The sequence below is a fragment of the Odocoileus virginianus genome, chromosome 12, assembly GCF_023699985.2.
Source record: "Odocoileus virginianus isolate 20LAN1187 ecotype Illinois chromosome 12, Ovbor_1.2, whole genome shotgun sequence".
Taxonomy (NCBI): domain Eukaryota; kingdom Metazoa; phylum Chordata; class Mammalia; order Artiodactyla; family Cervidae; genus Odocoileus; species Odocoileus virginianus.
Window position 1 is genome coordinate 56314546 of NC_069685.1, and position 19986 is coordinate 56334531.

The 19986-nt window shown below is 55.0% G+C and overlaps 1 protein-coding gene across 1 annotated transcript in view; it reads left to right on the forward strand.

Moving 5' to 3' along the window:
* The first annotated feature begins 12401 nt into the window (after positions 1–12401).
* Positions 12402–19986, forward strand: part of TBX5 (T-box transcription factor 5) — a 49503-nt gene continuing 41918 nt past the window's right edge. Inside the window, exons 1-4 of the mRNA XM_070475326.1 lie at positions 12402–13328; positions 15041–15135; positions 17249–17368; positions 18219–18366. Of these exons, the coding sequence (XP_070331427.1) occupies positions 13182–13328; positions 15041–15135; positions 17249–17368; positions 18219–18366 (510 nt within the window). The 5' untranslated portion in view covers positions 12402–13181. The remainder of the gene's footprint in view (positions 13329–15040; positions 15136–17248; positions 17369–18218; positions 18367–19986) is intronic.

The window sequence follows — 19986 nt, forward strand, 5'->3', positions numbered from 1 at the left end:
GTGTGTCTGATTCCATGTAAATGTGTGTCTTTGTGTGACAGTGAGCATGAGAGTGGGCGTGTGACTGAACAGATGTGTGTGTGCCTGGGGGAGCTGGTGTGAGACTGAGGATGGGCGTGTGCCTGTGTATTTGTGTGACAGAATCAGTGTGTCTGTGTGTGTGTGTGTGAATGTGTAATGGTGGGTATGGCCACTGTGGTGTGCAGGAAAATAAAAAAGCAAAATGCTGCACCAAGACGTGCAGGGGGTGACTCTGCCTGACGCGAGTGTGTGTGTGTGTGTGTGACATAGCTGCTGCTCATATACATGCAGTGGGTGGTCGCGTGTGGCTGTGTGTGCTCCAAGTGACTCCCAAGTGGCTGGGTCTGGGGCATTTTGTTGCTTGACCCCTCAGGGTCAGAGGGCCAGGACAGTGGCATCAGCCAGGGGCCAGGACACCGGGCACAGGCAGGTCAGCTCCCTCCAGCACCGTGGGGCAGAAGTGGCCAGAACCCTGCTCTCCAGGCAGCGCTGGCAGAAGTGGGCGCTCACTAGCCCTGGGAAGGGCTGTGCCCCCACCTGGACTCCAGGCGGATCAGCTGCGAGTGGCTGTGACCCTGGGCGGACTGGGACCCACCCTGGAGCGAGCCCCCCGGGACCACGGCCTTGGTCGTTGTTCAGCCTCTCAGTCGTGTCTGAGTCTTTGTGGCCCCATGGGCTGCAGCACGCTAGGCTTCTCTGTCCTTCATTCAGTTCAGTTCAGTTGCTCAGTCGTGTCCAACTCTGTTTGAACCCATGGACTGCAGCACACCAGGCTCCCCTGTCCTTCACCATCTCCGGAGTTTGCTCAAACTCAGGTCCACTGAGTCAGTGATGCCATCCAACCAACCATCTCGTCCTCTGTCATCCCCTTCTGCACAGCCTTGGGGGACAAGGTAAAGGCCACTTGGTGCGGGGGGAACACCTGGGAGTTGGCAACCAGATGGAAACACCTGATTTCTTAGAACCAACTTCTGAGAACCAACACTTCCTCTTCCTTCTGGGGCTGGGGCAGAACCCGGAGGTGTGTGCAGGGCGCATGTGCACACGGTGGGGGGCGGGCAGGGTGTGCGTGTGTGTGTGTGTGTGTGTGTGTGTGTGTGTGTGTGTGTGTGTGTGTGCTGTGGGCCAGTGGGTGGGGCATGCTTATGAATCCACTCCCCACCTCCTGAACTCTGCCTGCAGAAGAAGTGACCGCCCCGCCTACCGTCCAGGTGTGCGTCCAGCACATTATTACACTTGACATTTCCAACCTGCCAGGAGTCGGGGGGGTGGGGGGGGGGCTTCCCTGGAGCCCCCGGGTGGGGGTAGGGTTGGGAGGGGACTTCATTTGCCACACTGTTCCCTCCACTCCCCTCCACTTCCGCCCAGTTCCCAGGAAGTGACTGTGGAATTTGTTTCCAAATATAGACTCCGGTGGCCCAGGCTGCCTGGACACGGCCCCTTTGGCCTCCCGGCTGAACGGCCGAGTTGTGACTGCCTTCCAGGCGGCCCAGGCGCACAGACCTCCACTTGGAGCCGTTGGTAAAAATAATAATCATAAAAGTGGCCCATAAAAAAAGGAGGGTAGCTGAACACTGGGTTATGAGCCCAGGACACCAGTTGCCCCACGATGATGTTTGGGTGGTGGCTGCCCTGCAGGCTACACACACACACACACACACACACACACACACACAGGGCATTCTGCAAGGACACACGGACTCACACCAGCCTGCGCCACACACACTCAGGACCCCAGCGCTGGATACTCGAGGGTGTTTTCACATAAGGAGGTGCACAAAAATATGTGTGTGTGTATTCTCAGTGCTTCCTACAGGAAGGCCACACAACGACACACACACACACAAACACAACAGCAGAGAGACACACACAGTCCCTCCTCAAGTAACACACTGCCATTTAGAGAGATTTAAAGATACTGTCCTCTTCAGCCCCACGCAAGGAGACAGACAGCCCACCTCTCCAGGTGGGGAGGGGCAACTCCAGCTTTGTTACAAGATGGAAACTTGGGGAGGAGGTTGGGGGATGAGCTAGGATCAGCCCTTGCCTGTGCACAGATTCAGGTGTTGTGGGATCAGGCACCCACTCCTGGATCCTGGGCATCCCTCAGGTGCACCAGGAGCTGGTAACTCTCCTCCTTGGGGCAGCTGTTGTCGGAGAACTGGCATGGCAGAGGTCTGGGAGAAAACACAAACAACCCAGCTGGTGTCTGGTCCACCACGGTCCTGGAAGTTGGGGGTGCATGGGAGTTATCGGGGATCCTAGAGACAGGGCAACCCAACAGAATGGGCATTTTGCATGGAGGTGGGAGGCATCGGCCAAGGCGGCCGGACATGGCAGCTGGCAGGTCCAGAGAGGAATCTGGAAACTGAAGACCACTTGTGCCTCCCTTGGAGTAGTCGTGGGGCTTGGATCTCATTGGATCTCAGAGTTGCCGCATTTCTAGAGAAGTCCTTCCCTTCCTAACTGGGATTCGTGGCAGCCAGCGCTGCCCCCAGAGCCAGCTTGGGAGAGGTATGCTTTTGGGCAGACAGGCAGCAGGAAGAAGGGTCTAGAAGTGGGAAGGTGACGCAGGCACGACTGGGGTGGCTGTAGGATCAATGCCAGGCGCAGGCTCCTCTGGATCCCAGGTCCGGGGCCCCTAAGACATCCAGGGCTTCCCTGAGACCCACCACTGGCACACTGGCTCCATCCTGAGAGAGCTGGAGCGTCCGGGGCACCCCAGGCTGGCTCCAACTTCAGTCAGCTGAGCCTGTACTTCCAAGCACCACCTCGCTCTTCCCTGGAGAAGTGGCTGAGATCCCTTCTTGGGCTGTACCTAAACGTGGGAAGCCTAGGGATGAGCAGGTAGCTGGGTGAATTTCCAGCACAGGCTGTGTGACTCTCCCTACCCTCTCGGAGCTTCATCATGTGTTTCCAAAAATGGAGCCAGGCATGTCTCCTCTCCTTCTCCATCCCACCCACCCTGTTTCTCTCCCTCCAGGGGACGGAGTGTCCTGGCTTGAAACTGTGAGGAATATGGGCCAGGGAACAGGACGCTGAGGTTTGGAGAGGAGGCGGCAATGGATTCCCATCCTCCTCCCCCCGCTCTCCCCATCCTGCAAAATGCTCGGGGGACCTGGGGCTGTGTGCCCAAAAGCCCTCTTCTGAGTCCCTCTGCCTCCTCCCTGAGAGTGGGGGAGAGGAGAGAGCCACAAAAAGAGATCTAAGCCTTCTCCCACAAGTGAGGGAGCAACCGCCTGACTCTTCCTTTGGATGCTTACAAAGTGCTCTTTGCACCCTGCCTCCCACCATCCTGTTCCTTCCCTTTCCCTGACTTGTCTCGTAAAAGAGGAGCTCCTGGCTTCTGGAGTCTGAATGCCTGGGTTCAGGTCCCCACAGGAGTGCCACTGGCCAGGAGCCACCGTCTCATGGAGCTATTTAGAAGGAGCTGAACTAGTGAGACCATGTTACAAGAGCCCCTGGCCTGCCATGAACGTTAGCTATGATGGCACCTCCGGTACTAATGACTTGAATGGCTATTTGAGCCTCTCTCCTGGTGACTGTGTGGACGTGAGCAGGACTCTTCTGAAAATATGAATGGAAAATGCTGGGGAGGAAAGAAGATGGGGTTTCGGGTGTGCTAAGGGAAACATTGCAGGCTGTATTCCAGACTCAGAGAGGGGAAAAGTGGATAGGGGCCCTGCAAGGCCAGCCAAGAGCTTTTGGGGACAATCGTTGCCCCCCTGGAAATGGAAAGGAGTTTTGGCTTTCCTGGACAGCTAGGAGATGAATGAGGTCCACAGCAGAGTGAAACAAGGGAAGGCCAGACAGACCCAGGGCAGGAACTGATCTCCTCCAGAGGCCAACCCTTTTCTGGCTCCCTCCATCCCACCAAACCTGGCTGCCCAAGCTGGTCAGCACCTCAGTTCTTTCTGAGAGCTTGCTGCCTCAGAAAGGAGAACAGAAAAGCCGCCCTGTTATTGTCCATCATTGTCCATCCGCAGCCCCACCAACAAGGAGGGGCATTTCCCTTGCCAGCAGTTTTGAGAAAGCACTGCCTGCAATCTCCAAATATTATTTAATGCTCTTTATAGTACATCCACAATCGAATATTTTTCTCCTTTAAAAAGGAGTATAGTTTATTTTTTTTCCCTCAAGATCTTGCAAACATTAATGCTGCCCCATGTCTCTCCTCCTTCTTAGGAGACCTTATTCCAGGCAGGAGAAGGGGTTGCCTGGAAAGGACTTGGGGACCCTCCGGTGCTGATGGGGGAGACCAATGAATGTTAAGAGACCCCAGATTCCTCAAAGCCCAGCCACCCCCCCTCCCCCGTTCCACCCCCTCCCCCCAGGTTCAGGATGCGGGCTTGGATGAATGCATCCAACTCCCTGTGTGGGCGTGCATCTCGTGGAAGTCATTGCTCTCAGTTCAAAAATGGGGAGCTTTTGCCGGAGACCCCTGAACCGACCCGGCAGAGATTCTACGAAATCCTAGATTTTCTCCCCCGTTTAAAAAAAGGGAGGACTTTTTCAATCCCTGCCGTGTTGAATCCACAGGAGAGCCTCCGGAAAGCCCAAAGCAAAGGGCGGAAGCGCCTTGCAGGCCTCAGAGCGCGCCCGGCGTTTGTCCTCCGGGCGCCCGGTGGTCGAGAGCGTTGGAGGGGGGACTCCGGGGTTGCCATGGCGACCAGGAAACCCAGGACCCTTGCGGAAACAATTGCCGGGAACTTTTCCACTAAGAACCTGTCAGTCGCACCCCACGGCCAGCCTCTGTCGGTTTCACCCCAGTGTTTTCCGGATGTGACTGTGGGTGTGATGGGGGAGTGAGATGTTCGGGGTCCCTACTTCCGGACCCTTCTGTCGGGGCTGCCCCCAGAAGCCAGATACCCAGCACCAGGAGGCCAGAGGAGACCCGCGGCGGCACTCGCGGCCCTAGCTGAAAGGGAAGAAAAATTAGAGGTCTCGACCAAGCAATCCTTTCGGTGACGGATCCTTCCAGTTTGGGGTTTGGCCGCCCTCGTCACCCGCACCCCCCACCCGCCTCCCTTCACCTCCTCAAGGTCATTACTACAGTTTTCACTCGCAGCTCCAGGCGGGGTGGCCTCCTTCATTCTCCACCCCCTTCTACCCCTGCACAGTTCCCTTTTCCGGAAGTTTCTCCCCGAAAGAGAAGAGGCGGCTTAGCTCCGCAAATGAACTTGGCTATTCCCGCTGCGTAAAACAGCCTTTAAGTTTCTCTTAAAACAGGTAGGCCCAAGGCTTGATAAGAATTTATTGATCTCCCATAGCACTGGCCTAACTCCCTTTGGCCATAGGGTGATGATGACCTGAATCACTGGGTTGATTGGGAGACAGCAAGCTGGGCTTTCTTTAACGAGTTCATTATTCTCACGACCGGCCATCTCTCTTTTTTTCTGCTACATGTCTGCCTCTCTGCCGGTAGACAGACAGAAACCATGTCCCTTCCCCCTTAAATAAAATGCTTTATGAAACATAGGATCGAATTCTTTCTGGTGGGGACGCTGGGCTCCAGGAGGCCGGGGCTGGCTGGAAAGAGGCCCCTCGGGCTGCCCGCACTGGAGGACTCCAGAGTTTTGTCTCTGGTTTTGAATTTGGCCCTTTGAGCAAGCTTAACACGTGTGGATTTAATTTCCCTTTCTTTCTTGCTTTCTTTTCTGCCCCCTCCCTCCTTGTGAGGAAACAAGAAAAATAGTCTGCCGTGTCGACAGCGCGACACCGTTCCTTTTGCCAAAGAAAATTTGTCTTTCCAGAGCCCCGGAGAGCAGCGAGCTCCCAAGTTTCCATTGCACCCTCCAGATGAGGGAGGGGGGTATCCAGACAGCCCCCCTACCCCACTGCCTGCATCCCAGACCTGGAGGTATTACCCTAAATCTCTATCTTTACAGAGCCAGAGCCCTGGAATGTAGTCTGTCCCCCCCCCTTCTTCTGGGGACTGTGGGGACATTCTGACTACAGACCTGGTGGCTAAATGCAGAGGCCTTTCTGCACGTTTTGGGCTGCATATACAGTTGAAGTTTTCAGGCTCAGAGCAGCCTACGGGATAGGGCTGGGGAGTGGGGGTTGTTCCAGGCTTTCTCAGCTCAAGACCTCACCTTTCTCTTCCACTGTGGACTTGCCAAATCAGAAGGGGGCAAGATCTGGGGCTCCTTTGCATCCTAGTAATGCTGCCTTCTCCGATCTTCTGGAGCTTGGGAATCTCCAGCACTGATAGCTTTGCTGAGTCTCTAGAACAATGTTCCCACAGCCATTTCTTATTTCATTAACCTGATGGGGGGTGGTGGTCGTCGTGGGGAGGAGTCTCATCCCCCAAATTTGAGGGAGTGGGGACGGACATTTCCAAAGCACAAGAAACAACATCAACATGCTTAATTGGTAAAGTAAGTAGCAGTGCTAATTCTTGGTGGAAATATTGGAGAATACTGGATATTCTGAAATAATAATAACCGCCAGTATTTGCGAATTCTTCTGGTCAAAAGGCAGGAAACCGAGAACTGAAGAAGACATTGGGAAGGATGATACTAAAGTCCTGGAAAAAAACATAATAAAGCCAGATTTAAGTAGGCAGCAGGCAAAATGACCCCCTGAGAAAGGAGAGATTTTCCCACCCTCAGTCTGACCTTTTTTTTTTTTTTTTTGCAAAACGAGTTGGTTAAAGTTAACTTTTGCCATCATTTCCACTGTTGTTACAATTCTTACTAATTTTCCCAGCCCTATCCGCACTTCTACCTACTTTCTGCTTTCCATGGAGATCTGAGTCAGGCGGGGACACGTCGGGGGAGAAACGGAAACGGAGTGAATTCTTAGGCGAGTTCTCTTCGGGGAGGAAAGAAGTATGGTGGTTTGGGATGCGGCTTTCTTAAAAGTAGAAGGCAAGAGTGAAAGGAAAAGATTCACAGAGGACGCCCTGGTTTTATTGTTTTCGATTTTTAAACTGGGAAGCTCTGTTCTCCTAGGTATGGTAATATTAAAATCTGGGCAGGAATTTTGCAAAATGAGGAAAACACATTTCGGGAGAAAACCGAGCTGGGGGTGGTTCGGGAAAAGCCTCAGTCCTCCGGAAGAAGGGAGGACGGTTGTATCTCCAAGTCTCTCTTTCCCGTTAACTGTCCAGTCATTGGGGAAAGAATGGAGCTTCTCAACACTAGTTGAGGTCTCTGGTTTATTCTATCCGTGGTGCGGCCTCCGGACTCTCTGGGACAGCGGGTTCGGAAGGTGAGCCTGCGGAATCTTTTGTGAGTCGGCCGGGGTGATTGCGGGGCCCGCGCTGGGGATGCGAGAGAAAGGAACTAAACGGAGAAGAGCTCGCTCCGCTCGGAGTTTCGCTTTCCCCTTCGGGGCCCAGGCCTCCGTTTCCGGCTCACCTCGGCTCAGAGGTCAAATGGGAACCCGTCTCCAGGTTTTGGGCGAAGGATTTCGGGTTGCGCTCTTGGGCATCCGCGGGAGCAAAGGCTGCACCCAAAGGGCCTTGCACTGGGTAAAAGATAATTATTAATGATTTGGGAAATGAAAGCGATGCTCAGGAAAGTTTTTGCGGCCTGACGGAGAGAAGGCACGCGGGTTCTGTTTGCTGGAAGCAGCAGAGTCTGCGGCGCGCCCGCGTCCGGCGCTGGAAACCACTGCTCGGTTTCCCTGCGGGCCTGACCTTAGCTCCTGAGGCTGCTCGGTCGACTGCCTTCCTGCACAATTTGCTGCCGCTCCAGCCCCAGATGGACGGGGCCTGGAGCCAGGCCACGCTTCGGAAAGCCCTGGGGGCTGGGCGCGCGCGGAAACCCGGGCTCGAACCCCGAAGGTGGGGGGAGAGTCCAGATTCCGAAGTTCGGGCTCCCTTGGAGCCCCTCGGCGGGGAACTTACCCTTTCCGGAAGGTCGGACGCTCGATCGCTCCGAGTCGGGTAGGCCTACCTCTCCTCTCGGCACCGCCGGGGGCGTCTACGGGGTACGTTTCGCCCCTGAACCCAGTGCATTTCCAGCTGCGCGCAAAGGCTTATGCACATCCGCCATGGGGGTGCTTAGAAGCTATGTCCACTGATGAGACCAATAATAATAATGATCGTTATTACCAAACAAAATAGAGCGCCTCGTACTTCTACAGGATCCGGCTCTGCAATTTTTCTCTGCAGAAATCACCCTTCTCCACCCCTGTCCTCCACCACCCAATCGCACCCCGCCCCCGCCGGGCCACTCTGGGTCTAGCTGCATCCCCAGACCCAGCTAAAGAAGGATTTGCAGAATGCGGCTTTTTCTCAGGCAGAAACACTGGGGACGACTCTTCGTCCTAACGTCTCGGTCTCTTTTCCTCTTTGCGATAACCCAGTAATTGCTTCTATGCACGTCTGCAAAACGGCACTGAGTTATCGCGTCCCAGACTTAACCAGCTATAGAGGCGCCTCAATACGCCAATGCTGAGAGCTCCTCCTGGGAAAATTAGAAAAAAGAAAAAAAAGATTCCCTCAACCTCCTTCAGGAGACCTCGATTCCTGGCCCCCCTCCCCCCCCCAACTCGATTTCTTTCTAATCCTTGGGCTGAGGTGGGATTCTCAACTCCCTTCGCCCAAAGCTCCCCTCCTCCCTCCCTAAGAAAATCGATCTTGGCTCTATTTGGGGATGGTGTCCGCCACCCCCATTTCCCCAGAGAGCATTGGATTTGTTTATTTCTTTATTTTTCCCCTGGCCCAGGCGTCTGGGACTTGTGGTTGCGCAGACCCCTGGCGGGAGTCGTAGGGGAAGTCGGGGATTCGAGAAATCAACATCCCGCCGCTGCCCCCCAATCGAGCGTGACAGCGCGCGGGCCGGTTGCGTGACTCGTGACGTCTCCACGTCCTATAGGTGCAGCGGCTGGTGAGATAGTCCGTATCGCCTGGTCGCCTCTTTATTTTATTGGGGTATGCCTGGTAATAAACAGTAATATTTAATTTGTCGAGGACCACAAACCAACTTCGAGCTGGGAGGTACCTTACTACCCTTGACAGACGCTGGAAGAAGGCTTGGCTTAGAAGGGGTCTCTCTTGGGGGGGGGGTCCTTTCCAAACTCTCCACCTGAACACACCCTTTCCAAAGAGGCGTCACTCCCTGCTTTTGCGCTGGAAAGAAGAGGCAGGATTTTTGAAGGTGAGTGTTGCTCTGGGGGTGAGGGACATAGGATTGCCTTAGCACTGGCCTGCCTACCTTCCCCTGGGCTTACCGCCCCGACTTGGCCTCGCCGAATGTCTCCTCTCCCAGCCTCCCGATTTTTCGCTATCTAGATAAGAATGCACTCATTTTGCCTTCCAGTGTCACCTGGCACAAATGGATTCTCCCTTGAGTTTTCAAATCCCAATTTCGCTCAGTGGCCCGCAGGATCGACACTTCACAAACTAAGCGAATCTGGCCAGGCAATTACTCCGGAGAGTACAGATTCTCCCTCTTGGGAGGGGCCTGCAGATTATTTATGGGAATTTCTTTTATCCGCAAATCTCTAAGAATTTAAAGGGATTGGAGAGCTCTTTCTGGATTTCCCCTTCGTTTCTGCCAGAGATGCTTAGATGCCGGCTCCTCCTAAAACCATGTTTGTTTTCCATCTTTGACCAAGGGTCGCCCCCTGAGAGAGCCCAAAGTTCTCTGAGCTGACATTTTGAAAGGGTGAGGGTGTTTTCACAAATAAATAAACTGTCTCAGGGAAAGGCTGTTTGAAAGCAAACCTGGAAGGTGGAGTGAGAACTCGAGTGACTGCTGGGGTTGGTTTGCTCGCTGGTTGCCCCAGTTTTAGGGTTGGACAGTCCTCCACTCTGGAATTCTGCAGTGATACGTCAGGCCTGCCCTGGGATTGTAGCTCCCAGGGGCCACAGAAGATCACACTTCTGTGGTCTTCTGAGGTGGCCTCCGATCTCCAGGGTGGTTCTCCTCCCTCAATCCTTCTCCCCAGACCTTGGCCTGCAGGCCTGAATCTCTAGATGGAGCCTGAGTTAAGATCAGGGTGATGGAGATACGGAGGAGAAATAAAAACGGGAACCCTGACATTTGTTCCAAGCACTAATTCTTGATTTTCCAAGCTGGGTCTGCTCAGGCTAAGACCTACTGACTGTGTTTACGCTTCTATTGACCTCTTCAACTCGACCCTCCAAATAATACATTTCAGACAAGGGGAGGGCAGAGAGAGGAGCCGAGTGGAGATGAAAACTCCAGCCAGCCCCTAGTGACTGTTTGATTATTTTAATAAAACTGGGCACTTGCCTGTGTACACCTCCAGCCAGGGAGGTCTGGTGGCTCTGGGAGTGGAGGGGGGGGGAGCCCAGGGTAATTTTTGGGCATCTTTGATCTCGGCCCCCATCCGAACGCACCTTCACCCTGCCTTCAACCCGGAGTCGCTGAGAGTCGGGGTGATGAGTGGGGAGGGGGGAGATGTCAGGGCGGCTAGCGAAGGCAGGCTGGGCCAGGCGAGGTCAGGCAGCTCTCCTGTCTTGAGGTCAGCGGCAGAGAGAGAACGTGGGCCAGGCTGCAGAGGAGGCTCTCGGCGGGTGTGTGCACGCCTGGTGCGTTCAGGCTCCTGTTCTCCGCACCGCCCGCGACACCGAGATTATTTCTCCGGGCAGAAGGCGAGCGGGTTTGCGATGATTTGTGCAGGATTTTTCGCAGCCACCGAGCCGCGCTCAGAGAAGCCGAGATGGATGGAGGTTGGGAAGGGGGTGGAGAGGAGGGGGGTGCTCTCGAGGTCTGGGTTTGAGACTCGTGTTGTGATTTGAGTGTTCGGGAAATCTAATGGAAAAGGTGGTTGGGGGAGGGAGTGGGATGGGAGAGGGAGGGGGGAGGAAGAGAGGGAGGGAGGGAGAGAGAGACAGAGGCAGGCGGCGTGCAGTGGAAGCTTGTTGGATAGGCAATTTCAGTACTCTGTAAGCATCGAGGCAGCCCAACGTCACTGAGCTCCGCTGAGTCGGCTTGTATTTCTGAGAGGGAGAGAGAGGGAGAGGGGGAGAGAGAGAGAGACTTACCCCGGATTCCGGAACTTTAACCCTGAAAGCCGAGCTCGGCAAGGACTTCAGCCATTCCCAGGCTCCCTCCTGTCTCCCAGCTTTCCCTCCCTGGGGGTGCAAGGGAGAACCGGGCATCGAGGTGATACTACTGGGGGTGCTCCGGGAGGCTGCTGTTCTGGCTTTCTTGAGAGCCCTGCTGGCGCCCGACAACTTGGAAGCCTGTAGGGAGAGCGAGCGCACGGCGCAGGAGGTGTGTGTTGGATTGTGGGCAGTCGCTGCGGCGAGGCTCCCGCGGTGGGTGCTCCCTTTGTAGGCAGCGGTTGCCGCCGGTCCGGGGAAGCAGTCTCCCCCGTAGACCCCGGAGCCACCATGCCCGCGCCCCCGCCTCGCCGCCGGCTTCCCTGCTAGGAGTCAGAAGGAATGCGGTGAATGCACCGGCTTCACCGAGAGAGGTAACCGTTCCGCCGATGGCCCGGGAGGCCGGGGAGGGAGCCCGCCGGCCGAGGCGGCTCGGGGAGGCGCGCAAGGCGGCTCTCGAGCCTGGCCCCGGGATTCTGCAGGGCCTGGCTCGCAGCGATTTTCCGCGGCCCGGAGCTGCCCGGCGCGTGGAGCCGAGGAGGGAGCCAGGGCTGGGGGAGAGGCGTGGAGGCTTGCAGGACGCGCGGCCTGCTTCTGTCAAACCGCATCTCGTTCGGGCCCGCCAGCCCCCCAGCTCTCCGGGACCTCGGCCAGGGCTCGGGGTGGAATTGTCCCCGCGGCCGGCGGTTGCAGGGGCGCGCACGTGGGGACGCCAGCACTGCTTTCTTTTGTTGTGAGCCGGCTTCGGGGCTCCCATCACTGCCTCCCCCGAACCCCAAGGGCGTGGTGAAGGAGGCGGCTTGGGAATCTTGCTTAGAAGCCGATCTCCTCCGCACCATTTCTGGGTCTCCGGCCACGGCAAATCGGGGGAGTGGGATCCAGCCTTTCGCTGGAGCGGCTGCTAAAATTGGGGGAGGCATTTCTTGAGCCTCCTTCCCAGCGTTCCCGGGTTTTGAGGGAGGAAATCCCTACTTGGGAACGTAGAAGAGATTGGAAGACGATCAGAGCATGGGGCAGGCTCCTCCGGGCTTGAACCGTTCTGCAGCTGTTATTTTGCGTGTTCCGACCTCACATGCCTGTAAAACCCGGGCCATCCGGCGCCTCGCGTCGGATCTCAGTGGCGGGTTCAACGCCGGAAGCTCAGGACTTATTCGGGAGCCGCTTTGGCGTCGCCAGCCCCAAGCTTAGGCCTGCAGTTCCAGCGAACCAGGCCCGGCTGAAGCTCGGAGAAACTCCCCTTAGCCAGGCTGCTCGACAAAACGCCCGGCTGGGGCTGGAGAGCCGAGAAAAACGAGGGGAACGCGCTCCGGAGGCCGGCGGCCCAGCGCTGGCTTCGGGCACCCGGCCTTGCGCGTCCTTCGAACTGCAGCGCGACCGCTTTCTCGACCTTTCTGTTTGACTCCTTTTTTGTTTTTCACATTGCTTACGAATGGGGGAAAAGGGAGGACTCTTAATGTTAAAGGACTTGTAAGTTTAAGGCCCGGAACTGATAAAAGATGAACGTGAATGTTCAGGACCTGGCCTCTCCATCTGCGGATCTTTCCCCTCCTGTGTTTTTGGATTTTTTTTGCCAGAGGCGGGTTATTTCAGGCATTTCGGCTCCTGCAGGGAATATTCCTGTTGCCAATTTTCATCAATAGGTCTCTGCTGACCTCCTGTAATTTGACGAAGAGAAAAAATTCTCAGAAGGGCAGTAGGTTTGTGTTTTGTTTTGTTTTGGGTTCGTACCCAATGGCTTCCAAAAATACCCAGGCCTTATCTTTATTGGCTCTTCCAGGAGTCCAGACAAATTTGACGGGCAGCTCGCTTATCGTGGGGGAGCCTGCGCAGCGGAGATGCGGGCCTCGCCTCCTCCCGCTGTGACGCGGGGGCTTTCGCAAGAGGTTGTGCGTGGTCATAAAGTAATAGTAATGCTAAGAATAACGGGACCTTCTGCAGCCTCCTTCAGCGGGGGAAGGAGGTGCTGGGAGCTGGAAACCTCGAGTAGCAGCCTAGGAACTGGCCCCTCCTGTCACCAGAATTGTGCTTCCAACCTTCTCTGTTTCTCTCTCTGCGCCCCCCTCTCATCTGCCTGTCGCTGGCCTTCCCGTCCTCAGAGCAGGACCCCGAGAGGTCGCAGGGCCCCGGGATCACCATGGCCGACGCAGACGAGGGCTTTGGCCTGGCTCACACACCCCTGGAACCAGACGCCAAGGATCTACCCTGCGACTCCAAACCCGAGAGTGCGCTAGGGGCCCCCAGCAAGTCCCCGTCGTCCCCGCAGGCGGCTTTCACCCAGCAGGTAAGGAGGGCCTGGGGCCCTTGGCAGAAGCCAAAGCCCCTCTATTCAGGGGTTGAGGCGGAGGAGGAAGTGGGGGGGGGGTGCCCATAATTACTCTTTTTCTTTTTATCCCCATTCAATTCCACCCTTCTCTGCCATGCCTCCCCAAATGCCAGTGTATTTCTACCCGCTGTATTGTGACGATTATCTTTATGGCCATAGGATTTTTGAATTCGTGGAAATGGTTAGGGGAGTCATAAAGATCCGGCTCTTTGGGGCCAGCGAACAAGGGTCCAGATCCTTCCTTTCCTGCTGCATGAGGTGTAAACTCGGTCTGAACGCCTCATTAAGGGCCAGGTCAGCGGCCGCTTCAGGCCGGCATGACCGATGGCTTGACCCCTCTTCAGATCTGCCGTAGCCTTCGCCTCCGCCCGCCTTCTCCGCGTCGCCGCCCCAGCCCCGCGCGCCGCATCGTTTGTCTGGCGTCCGGGGCTTGGAGAACTGGCGCGGCCCGGGCCGGCGGCGGGGAGCGCGCAGGGCTGGGCCGGGAGGACGCGGGGAGCCGCGGGCTCGCCTGGCTGAAAGCTGGGTGGCAGCCGATTGTGAAGCCTCTGCGCCCTTCACCCGGGCGCCCTGGGCGCTCAAGGCGTCCTCTGTAGACCCCGATAATTTTTAAACAGGGTGTCAGAGGGCTGGAAGTGGTTGTCTTGACCTGTAGAGATGCTTGCATGTAGCTGAAACCCTTCTTTGGGATTTCGATGGCCTTCCTGGCTTTTCCATCGCCTCTCCCTCTGCCCTTCCCATCTCAGGAATATGCCCCTATATTGTAGCGCAGCAGTGGGCACGCATTTTCAGAAACTTAAGAGGTTTTCTTCCAGGAGAAAACCAATCTACCTATTAGACATTTCCAAGTTATTGCAAAATGAAGACATATACATATATATATATATATATATATATATATCAGTTTTGTAAAACTTGTAGTTGATATCAGGAATGTTAGATTGCTGTGCCCATAATCGAAACAGCTTGAAGTGAATGAAGCTGGATGGAAGGAGGGCCTAGGAGGCATATTCATAGAGATATTTGAGATTTGATAATTAAATTTTGTTTGGGACTGTGGCAACCTATTATATAAACATCTAAAAATTTTAAATTTCACCTATATCTATATATGCACCGCCACGGGGAGATTAAACACGCACATATAGTGTTCACACATCTGTGTGTTTTTATGTGGACACCTGGATGCCTACATTGGAATATCCTGAGTTTTTCGAGATTGAGGCTTTTTTTTTTTGGTCTCTCTCTTTTCTCTTTTAGCTGCCTCTTGCCTAAGTGTGATTGGTCCTTTTTTTTTTTTTTTCCTTAGCCCCTTCCTCCCCATGCACATTCTGGAATATGGTGATGGCTGGGGGGTTTTCCTCTAGCCTTATGTTGGTGGCATTAGAAGGAGACGGATCTGTACCATGGGGTTAAGACCTTCCCAGAAAGAGCGCGCGCGGGCGCGTGCAAACACACACACACACACACACACACACACACACACTCAAATTCCTGGGCAGGGGCTGCTCCAGAGCCCAGACAGTGATAGGGGTTGGGGGCAGTGGTTCAGCCTATGAGCCCACTCTCTTGAGGGGAAAGGAGAAGAAAACTCTGTTTTCAGGGAGTGTGGGGAGCGAAGGCTCATTGTCTCCAGGCCTTCTCTGTGTGACTTTTCTCTCCTCCTATAGGGCATGGAAGGGATCAAGGTGTTTCTCCATGAAAGAGAACTGTGGCTGAAATTCCACGAAGTGGGCACAGAAATGATCATAACCAAGGCTGGCAGGTGAGATGGGTCTCCTCTGTGGAGGAGGCACAGGGAACTTGTGGTAGAGATGAAGGAAGGTGTGGGCTATCAGAAAAAGGAGAGAATAGAAACAGGAGAATAGAGAGATGGGACATGAATATATTTTGTTTAACTCTATTGTGGTTAAAGAGGCAGGCGAATTCCTCCAGGGATTGCCATCAGTGTTAGGGAAATAAAGTACCTAAAAGATTTGATTCTTGAAACTGGGCATTTCTTCTCCGTCCTGTATAAGAAGCTTGGGAGTCCATGCTCTCTAAATGGATCAGTAATGAGAGAACGAGAGATGAGATGGGAGAGCCCACGGGAGAACGGAGAGGTGCTGAGACACACAAAGATGAGAGGGGAGCTTTGGGTTTCATGGGATCTCAGACTTGATTCCTCGCCCAGACCCTCCTTCCCATTCTCCCTGACCTTGGAGCGGTTCCAGGGTCGCACCCGATCGCCAAACCTCGGAATCGTTGAGTGTGTTCGCTACCTCTTTCATTGTTTATAGAAAGGAGGCGAAGCCTTTGAAACTGAACCGGGGCTCGGCCGGGCTCTATATACAGACACCGATAAACACGGCAGTTTCGTCAAGACACTCACCCCCAGAGTTCCTTTTAAAAGCTCGCAGAGTTTTAGCTAGAAATGCGAGACTTCTGGGGGAGGGGGTAGGAGGGTCGTGCTGCTCGGTGTCCCAGCGTCGGGGTGCGCGCTGGCGTGCGCCAGGGCGCGGGGATCACCCCGCCACGGCCTTAGCAACGCTGGGCTGGCCCTCCGCGTCCCTAAGAGGCAGAAAGCCCCGGGCCTGCGCGGAGCAGGCGTGTGAAGCCGAGGAGCCGGTAGGCCCGAGCCACCGAGTGTGTGAAAGGGGCGGACGGAGCCGCCTCTCCAGACGCCCACCGCTTCTCCAGCCCAAGCCCCCCGCAATAAACTGCCAACAGTGACATTTATTATTATTTGAAATTAAACAATGTCTGCTCCCCCGCTCGGCCCCAGTGAACGAGGAGGCGCGTTCTGTTTATACCAAAGAACTCAAGTCCTCTTCCCATTCCGCCGCCGAGGAAGGAGAGCGGCCGGGGCCTCCTTTCCCCCTCCCCAGCCTGAGCCGACGGGATTTAACTATAAAAGGCCTGCGAAGCCTTCTGCGCCTCCGCCTCCAGGCGCGCTCCCTCGGGCAGATAAACACCGCGAGGCGCGGCTCCAAGGCCCGAGCGAGAGGTCTCCCTCACCCCTTCCCGCCATCCCTGGGCGAGCCGGGCTCCAGCCACTGGTTCTTGCGTCCCAATCGGCTTTCGGGGCGGCCTCCATCAGAGGCGGGATGGAGACCAGGGAGTGCGCCTGGGCGCGGAGAGGGAGCGGGCACGGCGCATGCGGGGCTGCGGAACCTCCTTCCAAGCACCCGATCTCGCGCAGGGATCGTCTTCTTCCAAAACCAAATTTTCTTCGCGGAGGGCCAAAACGTTTAGACTCTCCACGTCAGAGTGCCAGCGCCTTGGAGAAGCGGTGAAGCATTTATGAATGAATTCCTGGCCGAGATTCGTGTCAGAGGTCACGCGCCGCGCCATACCCTGAGGGCAGAGGACTGGAGCCAGGACGCACCTTGTGTGGGCACCCACGCGCGGGCAGTCCCAGGGCGCACCCACCTGGGTGCTCACGTGATGCGCAGCTTTGCGCAGAATGGCCGAAACACCTGGCTGGGCGAAGCAGGCCACTTTTTCCCGCCCTTAAACCTAATAAGCATTTTCCTGCCCCCGAATAAAAAAGTAGGTGTCTTGTTCTGAAAGGAGCATTTAGCAAGAATCGAAATGCGGGGTCCCTTTCTGGCCCTCTTTGAAACCAGTCTCTAGAAGCGCTATCCTCCTGGTTTCTGTTTGCTCCGGTAGATAGGTGTAGTCCCTGCCTGCTTGCTCAGCTCTGGACCTTTCTCTTCCCATAACTTGGAGGGAAACCTGGGCTGGATCTTGGCAAGTGCGGAGCAGGGGCCACCGTATCTCCTCCACGTTTCTTAAAAGATACGTATTCTTTTCATAAAAATTTGTAGATGCGATCTTCATAATATTTGCATTAATTCCCTGCCACTGTCTCTCCGCCTCCGCCCCTTCTCTTCTAGGCGGATGTTTCCCAGTTACAAAGTGAAGGTGACCGGCCTGAATCCCAAAACGAAGTACATTCTTCTCATGGACATCGTTCCCGCGGATGACCACAGATACAAGTTCGCAGATAATAAATGGTAGGCAACACAGTGGCCGGGTGGGGAGGGTGGGGTGGACCGTGCAAACCCAACTTCCCTTTCCCCACAGAACCAATAAACATTGTTTTGAGCTCCTACTGTGTGCTAGAGGTTTTTGCTGCCCACTGCTCCGCATCCTCCTGACCTCGCCCTGAGAAAAAGAAAGAGCAGCCAGTAGCTCCCATTTTATAGATGGGAAAACTGAGACTCAGAGGAAGTAAAGTGCCGATGTCTGTTGCTGGACTGGAGGGTTTGTGGATCTTTACACAGGGTATTGTTCTAAGCGTTGGAGCTATTTCTGGGGGGCATAAACCATTAACAGTTATTTTTTTTATGAGTTACCTGCTTTGAACATGCCTGTTTTATGAAATTGCAAAATCCGTCCGGGGTATTTGAGTTAAACAGGCAGGAGAGGAGAGGTTCATTCTCTGGGTACTTTGCTCCCCTGACTGCCAAGAGTGCAGAGGCTTGAGGACGAAGCCCCTTTGGAAAGCCCTCAAGGATTTTTTTTTTCCCCGAGACTTTTTTGCACATCCAAGCTTTCCAGAATGCACCAGTTGTTCGTGGGCAGACGCTGCGAGATGGAGCCCTTGGTGTTGGGGAAGGAATTAGGTGGAATTAGGTGGAAGGCGAAAGAGCAAGTCAGTTGGTCAAGTGTGGGGTGGGGGGAATTCTCACCTGGACACCGGTTCTAGGCTTTCTGGGCACCTGGCATTGTAGGTGCCCGAGCAAGACCTGAGGGTCAGGCCATTTCCAGATCTGTCTCCTATTCCGCCGCCGTCGCTGGTTCCCGAGGCAGCCGGCTGCGCAGTGCGCTAAGTCTAGCGGACGGCGCCTCTCCTTGGTCTAGGTCTGTGACGGGCAAAGCGGAACCCGCCATGCCCGGCCGCCTCTACGTGCACCCGGACTCACCGGCCACGGGGGCGCATTGGATGCGACAGCTTGTCTCCTTCCAGAAACTCAAGCTCACCAACAACCACCTGGACCCGTTTGGGCATGTGAGTACCTCCCGCGGTCCCTTCTTGTATCAGCAGGTCCACACCTCTCTTTCTCACCTTTCCCCTCCCCTTGCTCTTCTCCAGAACTTTCTTTTCCTGGCTCCTTGTGCCCACCCACGCTTCTTTCTTTGCTCCATTTCAGCCGCCTTGGCCTCTTTCTCTGTCTACCTTTTTGACCCGGCCTACTTTCTCTTCCCTTTCCTTGCCTTTTTTTCATCTCTCTTTCCTTTTCTCTTATTTCTCACACCTTCTAATTCTTCCTGGCTTTCTCCACCTCTCTGCTGCTCAGACGTCTGCCCCTGGCGGTCCTTCCTGTTGTCCATTAATCCACGCTCTGGAGTGTGTCTTTCCCGGCTGGCTGGTGATCGAGCCCCCGGTTCTCCTGGCCCAGGGCTCACCCTGCATCTCTGATGCCAGCATCCAACCCATCTGCTTTTGCTGAGGGACGGGGGATGTGGGGGTGACTAAAGCTGTTCATTCCGGGCCTGGAATTCCTGTTTGTTCAGCCCCATCTGTGATCAGGGACTGGGGCGGTCCTGCAGAAAACATGGGCCCTCTAGCTTGGTGAGTACTCGGCACAGATCACAAAGGCTGGACCACAGTGGAAGCCTTATATCTTACCTTTTGTTGTTGTTGTTCAGCTCTTTGCTGTTGTGTCCAGCTCTTTGTGAGCCCACAGACTGTAGCCCGCCAGGCTCCTCTATCCATGGGATTTCCCAGGCAAGAATACTGGAGTGGGTTGCCATTTCCTTCTCCAGGGGATATTCCCAGCCCAGGGATGGAATCAACATCTCCTGAATTGGCTGGTGGATTCTTTACCACTGAGCCACCAGGGAAGCCAATGCCTTACCTACTGCCTTCCAAATCCTCTTATCATCGGGATGTTCTAGCTGAAAGGGAGACCCTAGACTCTCTGCTTCCTCTTTTACAGATGGGGAGACCAACCCCCCAGAGGCAGACTCTGGTACTCAAGCCCCTTTGAGCTTGACACTCTCGGGTTTATCTGTTTGTTCCAGTTTCCAGCTTTTCCCTCTCCTCCCACCATGCCCAGAGTGGGCAAGCCCAGATCAGGCTCTTACACCTGGAGTCTGGATTGACCCTAAGAGACAGGGGCTGGGGGAACCCCCTGAAACTGCAAGATATTGCGGGTGTGGTCTCCTGCCTTCCAAGAGAATGTGTAGCTCCTAGCAAGCAGATTCTCTATAGGGTATCATTCTTTCTTCCCCCAAAGAAAAACCAACAGAACATAGATTTGGGGGGAAACATCCCTAAATCTCTTCATTGGACATGATCACCAGGACAGAACGCAGTCTCTGAATTCAGAGTTCAGAACCTTTAGTTTGCTGATTCCACCAAACAAGTGGGCTGATCCGTCTCAGGGCATTTGACCCTCAGAGCAGCTTAGAGAGGAGGATGGAAATAACAGCATTTGTAACTGGGAGCTCACGGAAGGGAAGATGACCTGCCCGAGGTCACACAGCTTGTATTTAGGAAGGAGGATGTGAGGCTAGGTCTAATTCCAGAAGCGATTGGGGTCCTGCCACTCCATCTGTTTAGAGAGAAGATCAACACATGGTCCCCAGTTTGGGGACATGAGGGACCTGGGTGCAGATGCATTTG